The sequence below is a fragment of the Lontra canadensis genome, unplaced genomic scaffold, assembly GCF_010015895.1.
Source record: "Lontra canadensis isolate GAN:19392208 unplaced genomic scaffold, GSC_riverotter_1.0 scaffold182, whole genome shotgun sequence".
Lineage (NCBI taxonomy): Eukaryota > Metazoa > Chordata > Mammalia > Carnivora > Mustelidae > Lontra > Lontra canadensis.
In genome coordinates, this window is record NW_022631176.1 from 427,368 (window position 1) to 446,796 (window position 19,429).

The 19,429-nt window shown below is 52.5% G+C and overlaps 1 protein-coding gene across 1 annotated transcript in view; it reads left to right on the forward strand.

Annotated features, from left to right (window-relative positions):
- Window positions 1-766: 766 nt before the first annotated feature.
- Window positions 767-19,429, forward strand: part of GLT1D1 (glycosyltransferase 1 domain containing 1) — an 82,231-nt gene continuing 63,568 nt past the window's right edge. Inside the window, 4 exon segments of the mRNA XM_032846873.1 lie at window positions 767-892; window positions 894-980; window positions 982-1,151; window positions 13,685-13,833. Of these exon segments, the coding sequence (XP_032702764.1) occupies window positions 782-892; window positions 894-980; window positions 982-1,151; window positions 13,685-13,833 (517 nt within the window). The 5' untranslated portion in view covers window positions 767-781.

Here is a 19,429-nt window from a genome sequence, read left to right on the forward strand (position 1 = left end):
GTGGTGACGGTGCAGCCAGACAGAAGCGTCAGTTTCTCCTTCACATTCAGATGGAGATGGTGGAGGCGTCGAAGTGAGCCCGTCAGCGCTGTGGTGCACGGAAGAGTCCAGGCCCCAGCTGTTAGACTGAACGGGAGGCCCCCGGACTGATGGGGCTCTAACACTGGGTGCTGCTGTACTCAGGCGGAGAGAGAACTCTGCCAGTGCCTCGAGGTGACTGTTAGGAAGTTGACACGTCAGCACAACCAGTCACAAACGGCGACCCGGCTTTCAGCGGGAGCCACCTAATAACATACTTTCTTTGCTCTGGCATCTTCTGTGTGAAGGCCTCTCCTCTACCCACCCCCCAACCGTTTCCAGTTTAGTACTGCTCCATTGGAGTCAACTTCCGCTCAGACAAACTTAGGAATCTTCATGTGCCCGCGTTTATCTTTTCACACATCTGGAGTGGACAGCTCCTCCTCAGATCTGGCTTGTGCACCGTGGAAATGCTGACTTAAGTTGGAAACATCTCTGGTTTTTCAAGCCATATTAGAGACCCTGGTCCTGATACCTGAGGGGCAGACTCTGACCACCCTGGTGTGAATGGAATGCCATCTCGGTGGTTCCTGGGGGGGGGGCATCTGCAGTCACCCCTGCTGCTGGTCCCTGTAGGAGGGGACCCAAAATACCTTTGGCGCTAGTCCCCACAGGAGCAGAGCTACGGCCTGGTCCCCATGGGAGTGGACCCACCCTTTCCCTTGGAGCCTTGAGAGTCTACCTGTGATCTCTTCTGGCTCCCATGGGCGGGAACCCGGGGAACCCCGGTGCTGGTCCCGTGGGAGCTGTCTCGCGTCTCCTCCTGCCCCCAGGTCCCCGCGCGCCGGAACCCCGTTCCAGAACCAGCGAGTGCCGGGCGCGGCCTTGGGAGCGGCGGGCGGGACCAACCCAGTGCCACCGCCCGCCGCCCAGGCTCCCGCCCGTCCCCCTCTCACGCTCCTCCGTGTCCCCGCCCCCCCTCCCCTCGGTCCGTGCCCCCGCCCCCCGGCCTGGTCGGCGGCCTTGGGCGGTCCATGGCTGGGCCGCGGCGGGGACAGCGGCGGCATGCGGCTCCTGTTCCTGGCTGTGCTGCGGCGGCACACAGGCAATGCCGTCACGGCGGAGCGCGTCCGGTAGGTGCAGGCGCTGGCCTAGCATCCGCGATGTGAGCGCGGGGCATCGGCGGGGGCCACCCGGCCGCCCGGACCGCGCGCCCAAACGGACGGGCTGGCGCGCAGGGGCCTGTGCGGGCGCGGAAAGGCGGCGGCAGGGCGCGCGACCCGCGGGGGCTCAGGGAGGTGGGGGCGGTGGGAGCGCAGGACCCAGCCCCAGGCCGGTGCCCGGGCCGGCCTGGATGCGGCTGTCCTCATGGGCCCCCACTAGCTCCTGGGGTTGTTTGGGGGGTGGGGAACCCCGCTTAGGAACCGGCACTGGGGCAGGACGGTGGAAAGAAAGCGCTCCAGGGACTGCTGGGCTGCTCTGTGCGCACGTCTTTCACGCCTGTGGTCACTGGTGCTTTCTGTGTATTAGGAGCAACCTAGGCTTGGGGACTCAGCAAGGAGAACCGCGGTGAGGTCTGTGTGACGCTTACATTGCCGTGGGGGGAGAGAGCAAAAATGCAGGGATGTCTGCCGTGACATACGCGATGTATATAACCTAACAGGGTTAGGGGCTGTTTCGGGCCAGAGCGCCAGCGAGGCCTCCCTGCTTAAGTGACATTTGCGCGGAATCCTGAGTGCAAAGGAGGGTCCCTTGAAGCTGGGGGCCTGGGGAGGGTTTCCAGGCCCAGCGTGCAGCAAACACGCCAGCGGTCCCTCATCCTTCAGGTGGACCCTGCTCTCCGGGGGGCCTCCCTCCTCCGCTCCCAGCATTCCCTGTTCCATCCTCCTCTTCCTGCGGGCTCACCTTCTCAGCACTTGGGCTGCAGCAATCCGGTCAAATGCTTAGTTGTGTTCTTTTTGTCTGCTCTCTGCTACGGAAGCCCCTCAGGGCAGGACCAGAGCAGGTTAGTGCCTGAAGCTTAATGGAGAGATTTGTTTTGTTTTTAACTGACTTGCTTCATGAAATTTCTCAACTTACTTCCCCTCTCTTGGTCTGCTTCCCCATCATTAAAATGAGTGATTGGGGCAAAGCCTTTAATGTCCCTTCCCACTGTTACAGTTCTCCTCCAGATCATATGTGGCAATGACTGTTAGAGGATAAATTAGTTTTCTGAGGTTTACAATTAGGATTTCACAATGAGGATTTTCATCATACAGGTTTATCTTCGCTTTAATTTCAGTGCCCCTGCGTTCTCTCATAGGCTCACGGAGGGAGGAGGTGCCCTGTGGCCTCTGCTCTGAGGAAGCACATTTCAGCAGGGCGAGCGCCTGCAGGAGTCCGCAAAATTAAAGGAGGCCGTTTCAGGCAGTGATTAGTGCCTGTTAAGCTCTGGTCTGGGAGGATGGTTCCGGAGCGGGGACAAGCCAGAGCGCAGGTTCCGAGGCCAGACCGAGGCTGGCGAGCCTGAGAACCAGAAGGCCAGGCTGTCTGGAATCTAGCATGTCCCGGGGGCCAGTGCTGGGAAGGGTGAGGGTCAGAGAGAGACACTCGGTCCCATTAGGGAACTAGAGAAAGCAGCTCTTAAATGTTTTGCTCAGGATGTAAACTGTACATACGAACCCCAATATTCCAAAGGTCCCCCAGCGGCCCCCACCAGAGGGCCATTAGGAGGAGTAGGCAACATGGCCGTGGGGACTGTGCAGGCCCCTTGTGCTGCTTGTCCTTTGTGTTCCTGACTGCGCCCGAAGGGCTCTTTGTGCTCTGGTCGCTTCAGAGCCAGCCTTGTCCCCCTTTCACTCTGGAGGGAATGCAGAAAAGGAAGACTCCAGGGTTGCCAAAGACATCTTGGGGCCTGTGAAAACCGAGGCGCTTTGAGGAAAGAATGCCAGGTGTCCTGGAACGGGAGGGGAATGGAGGTTCCCTTGGTGACAGACGTTCTCCTGGAGCTAGAGCATCTACACACACGCTCCCTGCCCAAGACCCCTCTGACCTTCAAGTGACCCCAGGCCATGGGGCAGGGAGCCCCCCAAGTGAAGAAGATTGGGCTTCCCTTCAGTGTAGCAGAGGAGGGGGTGTGAGTTAGATAATACTGGATTTTCAAAAAGAAGAAACGGGGGCACCTGGGTGGCTCCTTTGGTGAAGCGTCTGCCATTGGCTCAGGTCATGATCTCAGGGTCCTGGGATCAAGTCCCGAATTGGGCTCCCTGCTCAGCGGGGAGTCTGCCTCTCCCTCTCCCACTCCCCTGCTCGGGCTCTCTGGCTCACTCGCCCTCTCTGTCGATACATAAATAAAATCTTTAAAATAAAATTAAAAAAAAAGATGAAGCAGGTCCATCCTTGGGTATCTGTTTATAGATGCAAACGCAGACCCGGTCCGGAAGCAGCATTGCAGAATCCTGTCGAGTATGCGGACAGGGAGGTCCAGGGGCCCTGGGAGCATGTAGGCAGGCGGCCCATCCCAGGCGAGAGGCGGGCAGAGGCCTTTGGGCGTCACAAACTGAGGAAAGCACGAGCTCTGGAGTACGGCTTCCCGGCTTCACAGGCGGGCTCGCAGCCGCTGAGGTGAAGCCAGGCCCCGTAAGCGCTCTGCAGCTCAGTGTCCTATCCAGGAGGAGGGGATACTGCTCGGATCTGCCTCGCAGGTTTGTTAGGAAAATCAAACATGCGTCCCTACGTTTTCAGTGTTTTACAGCAGGGCCGGGTGCCTAGTGTGCACTCGGTAAACATGAGTGATTCGTGCTACCACGGCGCTTCACTGGACAGGCGGGCGCGGGTTGGTCTCTTGGGTGAAGGGGCAGCAGGTGGGGTCAAGGGGGGGAGCAGGTCCTTCCAGACCCGGCTTGCGCAGCGTTAGCAGTGTCCAGTGCACTGGATGAGTGACTCTCCGTGGGGCCCGGGGCTGGAAGGATGTGTGGAGGCAGGAGGAATGATTTTGCCCCGGGGTACACTGGGCAGTGTCAGGAGACATTTTTGGTTGTCACACTGGGCATGAGGGGCCCCTGCGTCTCTTGGGCAGAGGTCAGGGGTGCCGGTAGACCCCTGACAGTGCCCAGGATAGCCCCCACGGTGGAGACTGATGCAGCCCGAAATGTCAGTACTGCTGAGACAAATCCCGTTCTGGGTGCAGCGCGTAGACGTGGCTGGAGATGTGGGCAGGAGCCCTGTCATCCAGAATCTACGGTTTGGTGCCACGAACAGAATTAAGCCACCAAAAGCGATCCAGTTTTCAAGAGGGTCTTTTGAGCTGTGTTTTGAAGGGTGGACTGCGGGGACAGAGGAGGTGAGCATTTGGGTCTAACATAGTGCAGAAGTAAGGTAGGCAGGGCTTGGCTGTTGAATGGAGAGCGCCAAGTGACGGAGCCACAACAACTTAGTAAAGAGTTTGATGCCCTTTATTCAAGGGAGAATGGCCCGTGGGTCAGGGCTGCCCTGCCTCACAGCCAGCTTGCACTTCCGAGGGGTCTGGGGCTAGAGCGAGTTTCATGGAACCTTCGAAGTGCCACGGCGGGGACAGGCCTGGCTGGCTGGGAAGCCGGGGGTCCTCTAAAGCTAGCAGGTCCCACCTGTGAGGGGCCAGTGAGCTGGCTAACCCGTGTGTTAGGGATGGAGTGTCAGGAGTGGTGTTAGGGATGCATTTCCTGGCCGACCGCGGCTCAGGTTAGGGACGTGGGCCAGGCCACCGGGCAGCCTCTGTTTATTTCGTGGGTCCTGCCAGATGAAGTGTTTTAGCTGGTGTAGACGATAGCTGGGAAGATTGGCCTGTGCGGGGATTGGGAAGCAGAGAGTGACTGAGTGTCTGGGTGGCACCTGACCTCTCTGTAGACCTGTGTGCCACATGTGAAGGTCCGTTCGCTTCGTGTCCGACTCAGTGGGCATTAGTTAGCGTTTTCGGATGCCCTCATCAGGTACCTCCTTCTGGAGTGGTTTCCGAAGCCTGTGAGTGTTAGCGTGTTCATTCTTTAGCGTGGAGCATTCAGGAGTAATTACCGGTGTGGAGGGTCTTTGGCTTGCTGGCAGGGTTAAGGGAGTCCCTGTGTGAACACAAAGTCAGGGGGCCCACCGTGTCCCCATTGTGGCGCCAACCTCCATGGCCCGGGTGGCTGGTCTGGCTCTCAGTGCAGTCCAGCAAGGGCACCAGGGCTTCCCTGTCCTGTTCTGACCCCCTGAAGCTGCAAGCATTTTCTAGAAGAACCTGACAATGAGCCTGACAAGGTCTCTCCATCAGGCAGATGGGTTCAGGTCAGTCCCTAACAAAGAAGGTCATAAGGGAAAGCTGCTTTGAAGTTAAAAAATGGGGTCAGGAATGTAGGGAACAAAGTTCTCCAGAGAACAAAGTTCATTTCATGGGTGACGGAGAAGTAAATTGCACAAGTAATGGATATGAAAAGCAAATATTTATACAGTTGTTTTCGTGAAAGAGTGGTGGACCCACAGTTTGAAAGGGTGCAGAACCCAAGTGCGAGGCTGGTCCTCGGAACCCTGGAAGTGATCAGTCATGGCTGCGCTGAGCTGGGCCCGAGGGCCAGCCAGAGGCAGTGCCTATGCCGTGAGAGGAATCTGGAGGACAGGGTGATGCCCTGGGGCACTGGACGGTGCTTCCCCATTTCCCACGGCAGTGGAAGAGCTGGGCAGTCGGACAGGGACCCAAAGATACGCAGTCTCTGGCCACCTCCAGGAAAGGGATTCTGGCCCCTGTTGTACACCAAGCTGTCGGATGCTGGCCAGAGTCCCGGGAGCCAGCCCTGGGGTTTGGTCGGCAGAGCTCCTCAGGGCACGGGGAAGGGCAGAGGGTTCGGGTTGTTCCGGTCCAGAAGAGGGCATCCTGGGGGTCAGTGCGGCCCACAGATGCTTGTGTTGGCGTCCGTGTGAATGTGGGGAGCTGCCCTTCGAGCCGTGGGTGGTGCAGGATCTTTCTCTTCCTGTGGAGCAGGTGCGGGAGACTGGCAGCTGCATTAGATAACAGAAGCCAACGGAAACTGTGCAGAAAGGCGCTGGCGGAGGGGGAGCCGGACACAGCCCGCACCCAGGGCAGGGCTGACTCCCATCTGCCGCTCCCTGCTCTCGGTAGCTTGGGATTCTGCCGTGATTGCCCAGCCTCAGGGGAAGAAGGAAAGTTTTCTAGTCTTCCAGCTTTGTTTCGCGTATGCCAAGGAAGCTGTGGACGTGCATAAAGTCAATAGGAAAAGGCTTTATCCTTGTTCCTCTTGAAGTAATAGTTCTTGAAAAGTCACTTAATGTTTTCATTAAGCAAATATTTATTATTGAACATCTCTAGTAGGCACAGTGCCCGAGGGGGCCTTCTGCCTCCCGAGCACACGGCCACTCGGCCACAGAGCTCTTAACACAACAGCTCAGGGCTCGGCAGGTGACTGTACAGAAGGTTCTAGCATTCCCACGTGGCAGACAGACACACATTGGCAGAAACGACCCAGTAGCCTTGTGATCAGTGCAGGGAGGAGAGCCAGGTGATAAAAGGAGCAGGCGTTCTGGACCATCTGGGGCGCCCCCCTGAGAAATAGCGCTCCTTTCTCCTACAGTTTGCTTTATTGAGATGGAGTTCACAAAAAATTCAGTTTCAAGGCGCACAATTCAGTGGTTGTTTGTCTTTTCGTAAAGTTGCACAATTATCACCACTCTCTAATTCCAGAACGTTTGTCTCACCGGATGCCCCGGCCGCACCAGCCGCCACTGCCCTGTCCCGCTTGTCTGCGTTCCGTCTGCGTGACTCTGTCTCTTGTGCGCTCCTGTAAATGGAATCACGTGCAGAGTCATCCTTTCCACAGACCGTGCACACACGTCACTGCCGAGTCATTCCAGGGGTGGACACCATGTTGTGTTTGTCCCATCCCCGACCCTGGGGTGAAGGACTCTTGGGGGTGCTTCCTCTGGGAAGTGGAGCCAGTAGCGCACACATTGATGCATGAGCTAGATGGTGAGTAATCCGTAGGCCGGAGCCCTGCAGTGAGCAAGGTGAGGGCGCAGAGAGCTGGGAATGGCGTTCCTGGCCATGTAAATCACCTGTGTGGAGGCCTAGATGTGGGAGAGGCGGAGGTGCCTGAGTGTGGAGAGAGAGAGCAGCAGGCCTGGCGGCTGGAGCCACAGTGAGGTTCCGGACACAGAGCGCTCCCAGGACCGCGGGCTTGGGAGAGAAGAGCTGGTTCTGTGGCCCAGTGAGCACCCAGCCCCGTGTGCATGGAGTGCGGCCAGACTCCCGCAGGTGGCTGTGCTCTGTGAGCATGCCCAGGTGCCCATCCCGCCCAGGGCAGCGTGACCATGGGTGGGGGAGCTCCGTGTCCGAGCCAGGCCCACTCTGGGCAGACACAGGGGCGGGAAACAGGTGGCACTGGCTCTGAGGGAGTCGAGGGAAGGGCATGATCAACTGCCAAGGGCGGGTAGCCATGCCCGGTGCTGGGAGGGGTCCCTGCAATCCAGGCTTGGGCCGCAGCCCTCCCACCCTATCGCACTCTCCTGTGTCACTTCCACCAGAAAGTGGGTGGCTGCAGTGTCCTGGGCTTGCCTTGCCAGATGTTCCATGCGCTTAGGGCGCAGCAGAGGCCCGCGGAGAGGAGAGGTTAGGGCATTGACGAGAAACTCACTAGAAAGACGGGAAAAGGAAAGTTTGTGGGATTGGAGGAGGTGCGGGATGGGCTGCCGGTGGCAGGCATGGAGGCCAGGGTCTGGAGGTCGGTGAGGTGAGAGGTCTTTCGTGGCTGGAGTGATTGCGAGCCTGGCGAAGAGAGAAGATTGTGGTTAGGACGTGGATGACTTTACGGAGAGCAGGCTCCAGCACCCGGGCTGTATATCAGACACCAGTAAAAGCTCTGAGCTGCTTGTCTACAGCCGTTATCAGAGATTTTCAGCTTTCAGCAAGCGGAAACCCAACCCCAGCTGCCTGGACAATAGAGGGAATTTAGCAGCTTATCCTGTAAAAGGTGTGCAGGTGAGGCAGGCTTCAGGCTTGATTTTGCAGCTGAGATGCTAAAGGCAAGAGTCTGCATCTTGCCCCTTCTTGGGTCCACTTGCCATACTTGCTAGGTTTTCCTGGCCCCATCTCCCACATCAGCCTCGAAAGAAGGAGGGTCGGAGTCTCTGCAGGTGCAAGTGCGTGCCCCCAAGTTCTAGAGTCACATGTCCGTCATGGGAGCTCGACCAGCTGGGGGCTGTCATGGCCGCGAGGCTGCAGGAGCACTCTGTGGTGGGAGCACGGTCATCTGGGGGCTGTGATGACTGCGAGGCAGCGGGATTACTCCATGGTGGGAGCGTGGCCAGCCGGGAATTATGATGACGTGAGGCAGCAGGAACACTCGTGGTGTGTGCTCAGCCGGCTGGGGGCTGTGATGACCCTGAGGCGGCAGGAGCTCTCCGTGGTGGGAGCACAGCCAGCAGGGGCGCTGTGATGGCCACGAGCGAGCCCGAGCACCCCTGACTGGGGCTGGGGCACATCCCAGTTAGATGGATAACTGGGACTTCCAACGTTTTGGGAAGAGGGACATGGGAATGTACACTCCGGAAGCCACAATATACGGCAGGTGTGAGAGCTTCACTAATTCTCATCAAGGAAAGGGGAAAGCAGAGGTCCGTGAACTTTGAAGATTTAAGGGAATAAGAAATGTTGGCACTGAAGGAGCAAGAAATACCTTTGGGAGCCTTAAAATCGGGGAGTTTTCCATAGAATTTCAAATGCTAATTCTCTCTTGGTAAAAATGGCAGAACTGGCGGTGGTGAGAGCATCTGCCCAGCACTGATGGAAGCAATGTGATCGTCCTTGTCAGTTTGCGTATTCTGGTGGTCACTTTAGATAGAGCACAAAGAAATGGATGAAATTAATTGTAATAATATATTCTCTTAAACTCAGTATTTCCGAATATCATGTCATCGCTACAGAAATTATTAATTAGCTGTGTGCATATTTTATACCTAGCACATCTCTAGTCGGGCACTTAGCTTATCTCTTCAGGCCTTTAGCACATCTCTGTATAGGCTAGCCCACAAGCTTCATGGTTTTCACTAGCCTCTCCCACTCCCTCCCTTCATTAAAACTTCATTAGTCCCATCTCAGCAGGCATTGGGGCTTGGGACACTTCCTGATCTGGACATTTTGCCTGTTTTCTTATGGGCCTTTTTATTCTTTTAAAAAATACTGGCTTCACGACAGTAATCTCTTGAGCAGCAGAATCCCATTAAAATCCCATTTTAAAAGTAGATACACTTTACAGTTTACAAAACACATTGACAACATTATTCGAAGTCAAATGTTGTCCTGCAAATGTGGTGGTGTCTCACTCAGTCCACAGAAGGTTGCACGGGGCAGCGTCCTGTCTAATTCACCGTGCCGGCTAGAGCCTGCAAGTTTGAGCAGGCTGCCACACAAGGTCTTCCGTCCTCATGAGCACCCTCATCATTCCCAGACCAGCATCATTTCTTTCACACATCACAAGTTCTTGCAGTACTGTCCAGAGAGTGCCATTTTATTCCAGCCCCGCCTCCTTTCCCCTAACCAGAAACGGCACATCCCTGCTTCTCCATCATAGGTGCTGCGTCACTGGAGTGGGCCAGGGGCTCATGCTGTGAGAGGCCCACGGTGTGGGACAGGCCTGAGGAGTCCTAGGGGCCCTGTTCCCATCTCAGGGTCACACAGGGGCCCATGGAGATGGAATGGAATGCAGTTGGTGTTGCCTGCCCTCTTAAGTTCTCCTGCATTTTTTTTTGTAATTCAGATAGCATCCTTTATGCAGATATGCATAAGTTAAACACACAAATGATCAAGGTTCTGTATTCCCTCAGTTAAAGAGGATGGTTTTAAGCCAGGTAGAAGCAGCAGCTAAGTCCTATTGAATCTGGAGTCAGGCATGTGCAAAAGGTTCCTCTCTCCCAGAACCACCAAACAATGCTTAAAAATCTCTTAATTTGTTAGAGAGGCCTTCCTTCTCAAAACAGTCTTTGGTTGGGGCGCCTGGGTGGCTCAGTCGGTTAAGCGTCTGCCTTCAGCTCAGTCCTGGGACTGAGCCCTGCAGCCGCCGCTCCCTGCTCATTGGGGTGTCTGCTTCCCCCTCCACTCCTCCCCACCACTCTTGTTCTTTCTCTCTCAAATACATAAAATCTTAAATAAAAAAGCCGTCAAGTAAACCAGAACTCCTTGGACATATTAGGTGCTCATGGAGTTTATTTGAATCAAATGATCACTTATAGAAGGAAGAGAGACAGAGCAGCTTAAAAATATTAAAAGTTTTTAAAAATTAAAAGTTAAAAAATTTCAAAAGTTTTTAAGTTCTGATTAAAACCAGAAACGAGGGTAAACTCTTAGTCATGGAGAACTATGATTAAAAAGATTATTTTGGAATATTTATAAGATCATAACATTAGTGTTGAAATGCCATTTAAAAATATATTTAATAGATCAAGAACAACCCCTTGTGTGTACTTAAACCCTCCAATCCATATGTGCTATCTTTTCATTCTGCATGAGCCCGGAATCTCTCAGGAATGGGTTCTCCAAGTAGAAATCAAACTGCTTCTTTTCCATTTATCAACATTTGTTTTTTGGTTTCTCATTCCCTAGAATTTTAAGAAAATGGAGTAACATTCACCCGTGCTCAGAAGCACACGAAGTTTCACGTTTGTCAAACACTAACTTTGAGGCCACCGGGAGCAGGCTCTGTTTGTCGGCGGCTCAACCCTTCCAGAGAAGTTGAGGTGGGGCAGGGTGAGGCTGGGCGGGGTGGGGCCGCGTTCCAGGCCGATAATGATTGATCAGCATTAACAGTGGACGGGATAAGATCAAGGTACTCCCTGTACTTCAGTAGTTTAAGCAAGATCTCGGCATCGCGTATTCGCCCGGGGACAGCGGCCGCAGTGTGCGCTTAATTAGAGAGAGCAGTGCTGGTTCGCAGACCCGTGCAGGTGTGGACCCTGACCTTCCTCCGCCGAGCTGGTGTGAGCGAGATGCTGGCTGGCTCTGCTGCTCCCTCAGCCTTCCTGAGCTTGCCAGTGGCTCCCACGTTGCAAACAACTTGGCCATTTTATGACCCCTTTGCTTAAAGATTCTAGTTCCTTCATTCTTTTATTCTTACCCTTATTTGTTTTGTACCCTGTTGGCCCTACATGCAAGCCAGCTAACTTGCCCGGTGTTTAGCTGAGGAAACAACGGTCTGTTTTATTGCCGGAGTAAAAAAAGAAGGTGGTCTATGTTGGATTTGAAGTTTGTAGTCCAGTGACTTCTGGATGATTTAGGAGATGCTCAGGGGTCCGTTCCAGGGTACTTGGTTGTCACCTACACGCTGGCTTTGTCGTAGAAGCCTAAGTGGGAGTGAAGGGTCCTGAGCGAGAGAGACTCGGCACGACGGCGATGGGGGCAGATGTGGGGCGGGAGCGGGGCGTCAGATCTCACTGGGGCCGGGGGTGGGGGGAGAGGCTGGCATTTGGAAATGGACAGTCATGGCCGCGGGCACTCTGGACGCGCACCAGTGGGCGTCCTGCAGCCGGAAGAGCAGGTCTGGAGCTCGGGTGGGTGGGGCGTGGGGCGGCCGTCCGGGGGGGCTGGGAAGGGCGCCTGCTGCGTGCTAGGCAAGGGCATTGGATTTGATCCCGGAGGTGCTTTCAGCCGTCCGTTCACCCAAGAAGCAAGGCAGATTTGGGGCCGTTCTCCCAGAGTGGACGGCTGAGCTGGCTACCCCGGGAGACCCAGGCAGGTTCATCATACTTACACGTGCACACATGCCTCCAACGATGATAAAATGTGATATCTGCCCGTGCTTAAACCCCCGCAGCACAAAAGGGCGTGGCGGTGTTTGTCCTGTGTAGACATGGTCATGGCTGTCTCTTCCTTGTGCGTCCTACAGACACTCCGTGCGTGCACAGTGTGTAAAGACACAAAGTAGTATTCACTATCTCTTTCATTAACAACATATCCTGGAAATGATTCCAGGTTATACTTGATCCTTGAACAACTCGGCATTTGAACTGCATGGGTCTGCTCACGTGCAGAGTTTGTTTCTGTAAATACAGTACAGGGCTGTAAATGTATTTTCCTTCCTTATGATTTCCCGGGTAACCTTTCCCTATCTTCAGTTTACTGTACAAATACAGTGTATGACAGGTATAAAATACAACATTTGTATTAATCAACTGCGTTAGTGGGAAGGCTCCCAGAAGTAGGCAGTTGGTGACATTTTGGAGGAGTCGAAGTGATATGTGGATTTTCGTCTGGGGACAGTGCCGCAACCCCCCTCCCCAGCTGTTCAAGAGTCAGCTGTATGTCGCTGCGAGCTGCTGCATTCCTTTCTCTGGCGGGGGCAGCGCTGGACTTGTATCACACGTGCATGTGTTGGGCTCCTTGCTGAAGGACCCGGATGTCAGGTCCAGTCTGTTCGGGGAGTGAGACACAGCTGCCCAGGCTCATGCCGTCTGTGTGTGTCTGCACTCACGTCCAAGGGCAGTTTGGGAACCGATTCCTGGACATGGAGGTGTTTGGTGACAGTGTGCACACCTCCAGGGTTCTAGCTGCTGCTCTGTCGTCCACCGGAGAGTTTGTGCCCGTTTGCCCGCTCAGAGGAGTGTACGGGAGGGTTTATTTCACAGAGCCATAGTCAGACTTCTGAGCTTTACAGATGTTCTCTGTAAAAAGACGACAAAGTTGAGACCATTTCCTGTATCTAAAAGCCCTGTTGAATTTCTTTTTCTATGGCCCACAATTTTAGGTCCATCCCTAACTATTAAGTTGTTACTTGTTTTTTTTTTTCTTCTTATTGGTTTATGAGAGCTCTTTATTAAGTAAATTAGCTTCTTTGCTTTTGTAAGAGTTGTTAGTAGTTTTTCTCAGTTTCTTACCTTTTGATTTTGCTCATTCTGTGTCATTATTCAGAATTTTTCTTTTATTAGATTTGTATTTTAGATTTATGATATGAGGAACTGAGCCAGGATGAGAAGAAAGACATGTTTCATAGATAATTTTGGAGGTAGAATGGAAAGGCCATCTTTGGAAGCTATAATAATGGGTGACTTTGTCTTTTTTTTTTTTTAATGTTATGTTAGTTACCATACAGAACATCTTTAGTTTTTGATGTAGTGTTCCATGATTCATTGTTTCCGTGTAATACCCAGTGCTCCGTGTAATCCATGGCCTCCTTAATACCCATCGCTGGGCTTTAGTAAGAACTGGATTTCAGATGCCACAAAGCAAACTTCAGGTTCCATCCATAACTAAGGGACAGGAGGGAAAAACTAGAATTTAAGGAAATTTAAAATTAAGGAAATATTAAAAAAAAAAAAAAAGAACTTTCTGTTCCAGCAAATGTGACTGAATGCCCTGTGTGTGTGTGTGTCCGTGTCCGCATGCGCGTGTGTTTTGTCTCAGGACTGAATTAGCCCTTCATCCTGCTGGCCTTGGTCCCTGTCGAGGTCCCAGGGACTGGACACTGGTGGGTGAATCATTATTGCTAGTGATAGTGAGCCTTGACCTGTATTTTAGGAGGATTTGCCCCTCCAGGACAATTTAGAAGATATTATTTTCTTAACGTTTTGATTTAAATAATCTTTCCATTTAAGAAGTTAACCCCCGTAGCCACTTGTGCCATATTTTTCCTTCGCCCTCATCTTTTTCTTTCTCTGTTTATATTTTTTGGTAAAGGGACCATCTAGAAGCTGCCGGCCACGTATGTCTTCTGAAAGATGCCTGTGACCTGGAAAGCTCATCTGAAATCGCGCGCCTCATCAAGGCCGAGAACTTGGAGGCAGCACTGGCTCTTCATCTGTACAGAGGAGGCCGACTCCTGCGAGGTAAGCCTCTTTCTCTCCAAAGGTGAAACACTGGGAACTGTGGAAACTAGAAGCACTTACAGGGTCAAATAAAACAGCTGAGGCCGCCGGCGGGGGAGGTGCTCAGTGGGTTAAGCCGCTGCCTTTGGCTAAGGTCATGATCTCAGGGTCCTAGGATCGAGTCCCACGTTGGGCTCCCTGTTCAGAAGGGAGTCTGCTTCTCCCTCTTTCTGCTCATGCTCTCTCTTCCTTAAATAATTAAAATATTAAAAAACAAAACAAAACAGGGCTGAGCTCTCAGTTCATGCTCTTTGCCCGGTTCAGACTTGGAGGGAGCACACTTGTCTTTTTTGCTTGGTCCTCCTTAGGACTCACTTTCCAGAAGGATGTAATTCTAACGAGTGGGAGTGGATGTGTGCTGAAACTACTGTGCTACATCCAGGGAGCTGTCCTGGATGTCTCCGATGTGCAGTTCCTCACTCAGTAGAATTTCCAGAAGTCAAACATGCACATCTTTGAGGAACACAGAATGGGCACGTGTGAAACACTTGATGCCGCGGATTTACTAACGAGGGAAACCCTGAGATCCTGCAGCCGGCTTAGAGAGCATAAGGAGCTGGGAGTTGAGTAGGTGACTTAGTGGAGAATATTAAATTAGGTTGCTCGGTTAGCTACAGAGCAGGCTCACGTCCAGCGGGCAATGAGGGAAGCTTTGGGGCTGTCTGCCCTCCGGGTGCAGTAGTCAAGGCTCTCAGAGAGACAAGCCCAGGAGGACATGTGCAGACACATAGAGGAGAAGGTGGGCTTAGATGTGATGACAGAGGCCCAGAGGTCTCCCGACCTGCCCTCCGCAAACCGGAGAACCAGCAACCGATGCCGCCTTCCATCTGGGTCTAAAGGTCCAAGCATCGGGGGCTGCTGGAGCCAGTCGCTGTGCATCGGAAAACCAGAGAGCGGGGACCTGGGATGTCCGAGCACAGGGGAAGAGCGATGTCTCCGCTCAACCCAAAGAGTGAATTTTTCTGCCTGGCCTTTCTGCTCCTCTGGGGCCTTGAGCAGACGACCGGGTGCCATCCACTAGCCTCAGTGAGGGCCGCCGTCTTCCTCCTTCAGTTGCCGATTCAGGTGCTCATTTCGGCCGGAACCGCCCCCACAGACACACCCCGAAACAATGCTTTACCAGCTGTCTTGGCAGTCCCTGAGCTCAGACATAGCGTTAACCATCACCAATGCACAGAAGTGATTTCCATCGATAACTTGACCCAAAGCGAGTCCAACATGGTGCTTGCACTCAGAGCCCTGAGATCTTGCCATTTATAACGATGTGGATGGAACTGGAGGGTATTATGCTCAGTGAAATAAATCAATCAGAAAGGCAAACATACGATTTCACTCATATGTGGGATTTAAGAAACAAAACTGATGAACGTAGGGAAAGGAAAGGAGAAATAAAACGAGATGAAAACAGGGAGGCAAACCACAGAGGCGCTTAACCATAGGAAGCAAACTGCCAGTTGCTGGAGAGGAGGTGGGTGGGGGACGGGGTACCTGGGTGACGGGCATGAAGGAGGACACAGGATGTGATGATGTACGCAACTGATGAATCACTGAGTTCTGCTCCCGGAATTAATGACATACTATATGTTAACTAAATTGAATTTAAACTAAAAAGCAAAACAAAACCCCTGAGTCCAGTGCTCTCGGGCCGAGCCAGCCAGGCACCCCAAACTGCAAAGTATTTGATGCAACTTCCCAGGGTGTGAGCTCCTAATTAGTAGTAAAGAGCGAAGCTGAACGTCAGTATCCTCTCTTAAACACTCGGCTCATCAGTCCACGGGGGCCTTAAAACACAACACGGCTCCCTCAGTCCCTGAGAGGACATGGGCGCAGTTATTGTTCTGACTTCAGCTACGACTGGGGGCTCTTTCTTCTCGTCCCTCCCGAGGCCGGTGTGATGGGGGCGAGCACAGAGTCACCGAGCGACGGCCACGGCATCGCGACGTTGTAGCTGAGCGAGGATCTTTCCCCAGACGCCGGTGGGCTGACACGGCAGTGGCATCACATTTTGGGAGGCATCTGTCAGTTGAGGGCTGGAAGGATCCAGGGCTGTCTTCACACGAGGGTGGAGCTTCCGCCAGCAGCGGGACCGGACTTCGGAAGTTTTCCACAGTCTCGTTGCTAAAGGTGACTTCCTGCCGCTCCACACCGTGTCTGGCTTGGCCTCCCTTCCTGCTCTCCCTCCTGCCTCCTGCCCCCAACAGGAGCTGGAGCCTCGCCGGATGCTCACTTCCTGCCTGGGTACACTGGGCAAGGTGCTGGTTTTGAAAGTAAGCTGCTGCATGCACACTTTAAAAAAAGAAAAAACAAAAAAACCCTCCCCCTAGTGCAGAGTGAACGTAACTAAATGATCAAAGACAGAAAGAATTTCTCCCACTTCTCGTTCCAACGCTCTAGTATCTTACCACCAGGGACAACTAGTGATCATTTGCTTGTGTATTCTCCTGGAAATGTATTACAGGTACTGTGCTAGTATCTGTCTTAGTAATACATTCCCCCCCGAAGCGAGTGGCTTGCAGCAATGCATTTCCATGTAGTAGATTCCGTGGGTCTGGACTTCAGAAACAGCCGTGCTGGGGATTCGGTCTCGGGCTGTCCGGCGAGGCTGCAGTCAAGACCCCGTACGATGCGCTCCGGACGTGCTCTGGCCGGGGCTGCGTCATCTGGAGGCCTTACTGGTCCCTCACCTGCCACCTGCTGTGGGTGGGAGGCTCCGCTTTCTCACCAGTGGGCCTCTGCTGAGGTTTCTGAGTGTCCTCGAGACATGGCAGCCAGCTTCTCCAAGAGAGCACATAGGAAGCTGACGGGTCTTCAGGATCCATCCTTGGTAGCCCTAGATTCCAGAGCTTGTGCTGCTTATACAGATCAGCCCTTGGGGGCGTGGGAGGACACCTCATCGAGCGGGACCATCCGGGCTGGCCACCCTGTGAGGCCAGGTACATATTTGTACATATCTCCTCCCTGAAAATCAGCATGAGTGGGAGCACGCTGTAGTCAGGGTCTCGCTTTGTACCATCCGGCGGTTCTTCTGGGAGATGTTTCTGCAGCAGCGCAAGTATAATCTACCTCATTTTGCCATGACTTGCGGAACCTTCCATGCTTGGGGGTGCCATCATGTCACCAAGCTTCCATTGGAACACTGAAGCCGTCTTCCATGCTTTTCTCCCACAATCTTGGCAGCAAACATCTCTGTACGGACATCTTTGCTTAGGAACCTAAGAGAATCTACCTGTGCCTCCGTACTTTTTCAGCCCTGCTTGAACCATCTGCACGAAATGTTTTCCATCCATGGGGACGGTTTCCTCAAAGTATTACTCCCAAGAGCTCTTTCCCTCTGAACAGATACGACTTGGAATTCTGCTGCAGATGTCCTAGGACATAGAGTCTGCAATTGATCTCAAAATACAAAAAAAGCGTAGAGGCCAAGATATAGTCCATCGTTTTAAAGCTCTTGGGAACTTTTACAAGGTTGTAATTGACCGATGAAAGTCTGTTCTGCACTCAGTAGGCTTCATACCCTGGGGCTAGTGACTCTGTTTATCATCGGGTATATAATTGTCTATAAAACCATGGATTTTTAATGTGTTACACACATACATGTGGAGCGTACTTTACTTCCACAACTGTGTGACTCTATCTTTAAGTACACTTGAACTACATATCTTAGCGATCTTTCCAAATCAGCAGACCTCCTTCTGCCTTATTTTTTTTCCTGACTGTGCAGTATTCCACCAGAAGAATGCACCGTGTTTATTAAAAGTCTGCCTTACTTTTGCTATTACAGGTAAAGCCACAGCAAGTGTGATTACATTTTTTACCTCACTCTGTGGGTATACGTGGTGGATTAAATTCCTCAAATAACCTGTGGCCAGAGGACTGTGTATTTTTCATTTGGATTCACGGGGACAGATTGCCCTCCAGAAAGGTCATTCCAGTCCAGGCTCAACCAATAGACGGAAAGACCTGTTTCCTCTTGCTCTTCTCCTTCAAAGTCCAGTTTTTCTCCATGTTACCATTTCTTGGCCTTTGCTTCAAATAAGTGGAGGAAAAGCACAAAGTCACTTAAGCTTTCTCTCCCAAGTACTAGGAGGGGGGCACCCTCCCTAGAACCCATCGTATGAGGGAAACGAGTCTTCCTGCTTTGGTCGAACAGACGCCGGGACCCAAAGCAGCACCGCTGCTCGTGAACTTAGCCCGGCTTCTGTCTGCGCGTTTATTCCCAGTTGTTTCCATGGTGGCACGTGTGTTCCTAAAGCTCATGTCTTTGCAAGCGCACTCTCCCCGAGCCGCAGACCGTGAGCAGTGCTACGGTCGCCATCGGCAGGATGACCTCGTGACCCTCACCCCTGCGTCCAGGGCCGCTTCCTCTCTGTTCTCCGCGCTGGACTGCGCTGTGCTGGCGGCTGGCCGGGCACGATTTCATACGTTTCTAAGTCTTCCCTAGATTAAAGTATATAGTTCTTAAAGTTATGTTTTTTTAATATTTACTTATTTGGGGAGAGAGAGCATGAGCAGGAGGGACAGAGGGAGAGGGAGGATCTCAAGCCGACTCTGTGCTCAGCGCAGAGCCCGACATGGGGCTCGAACTCACGACCCTGAGCTCACGACCAAAGCCGAAACTAAGAGTTGGACACGCAACTGACTGAGCCACCCAGGTACCCCTGGATTAAACCATATTTTAAAATGTAGAACATTTAATTGTGTGTTTTTTTAATTGCGGAAGCAGATCATTTGGAAACTTCTTAAAAGCACAAAGAAGGAAATACAGCCCCTTGAGTTTCACTACCCAGATGTGACTGCGTTTCCTGTACATGTTTGGTTTTATTGATTTCGTGGTTTTTTTCAAAATTAAATTTACACAGAAATATATACTCGTTCAATATAAACTTGCAACTTCTTTTAAAGAAATACTAATTCATGCTTCCCGGGCTAAGCACTACAGACACCGTGTCTGACATTCTCATCCTTCTCTCTGTGCAATGTGTGGATCGTATCACAGTTTAGCGATCTGTCTTACCTACTGATACGTTTGGAGCATTTCCCCCCTCATTGAATGGTCTTCGACAGCGTGATAGGAGCAGTCAGATCCTATTTCCCCTGTCCTCCTCAACTGTAACAGTGTTGTGGTGAGCAGGCGTCTGCAGAACCCGTTTGTTTTAAATTTGATTTTCTAAGTGGGGCACGCCCCCCCCGCCAGGGCATATCTGTGCATTTTTATATCAGATACACGTTGCCAAATAGTAACCGGCCACACTTACATGTCTGTGCGCAGTAAATATAGTTAAATAAAACCTTAATGGCATGGACAAGTGGAAGTTTGCTTTTCTTTTTAAAACCAGTATTTAGGGCGCTTGGGTGGCTCAGTGGTTAAAGCCTCTGCCTTCGGCTCAGGTCATGATCCCAGGGTCCTGGGATCGAGCCTCGCATCGGGCTCTCTGCTCAGTGGAGAGCCTGCTTCCCCCACCCTCTCTCTACCTGCCTGCCTCTCTGCCTACTTGTGATCTGTCAAATTAAAAAAAAAAAATCTTTAAAATGAATAAATAAATAAATAAATAAAACC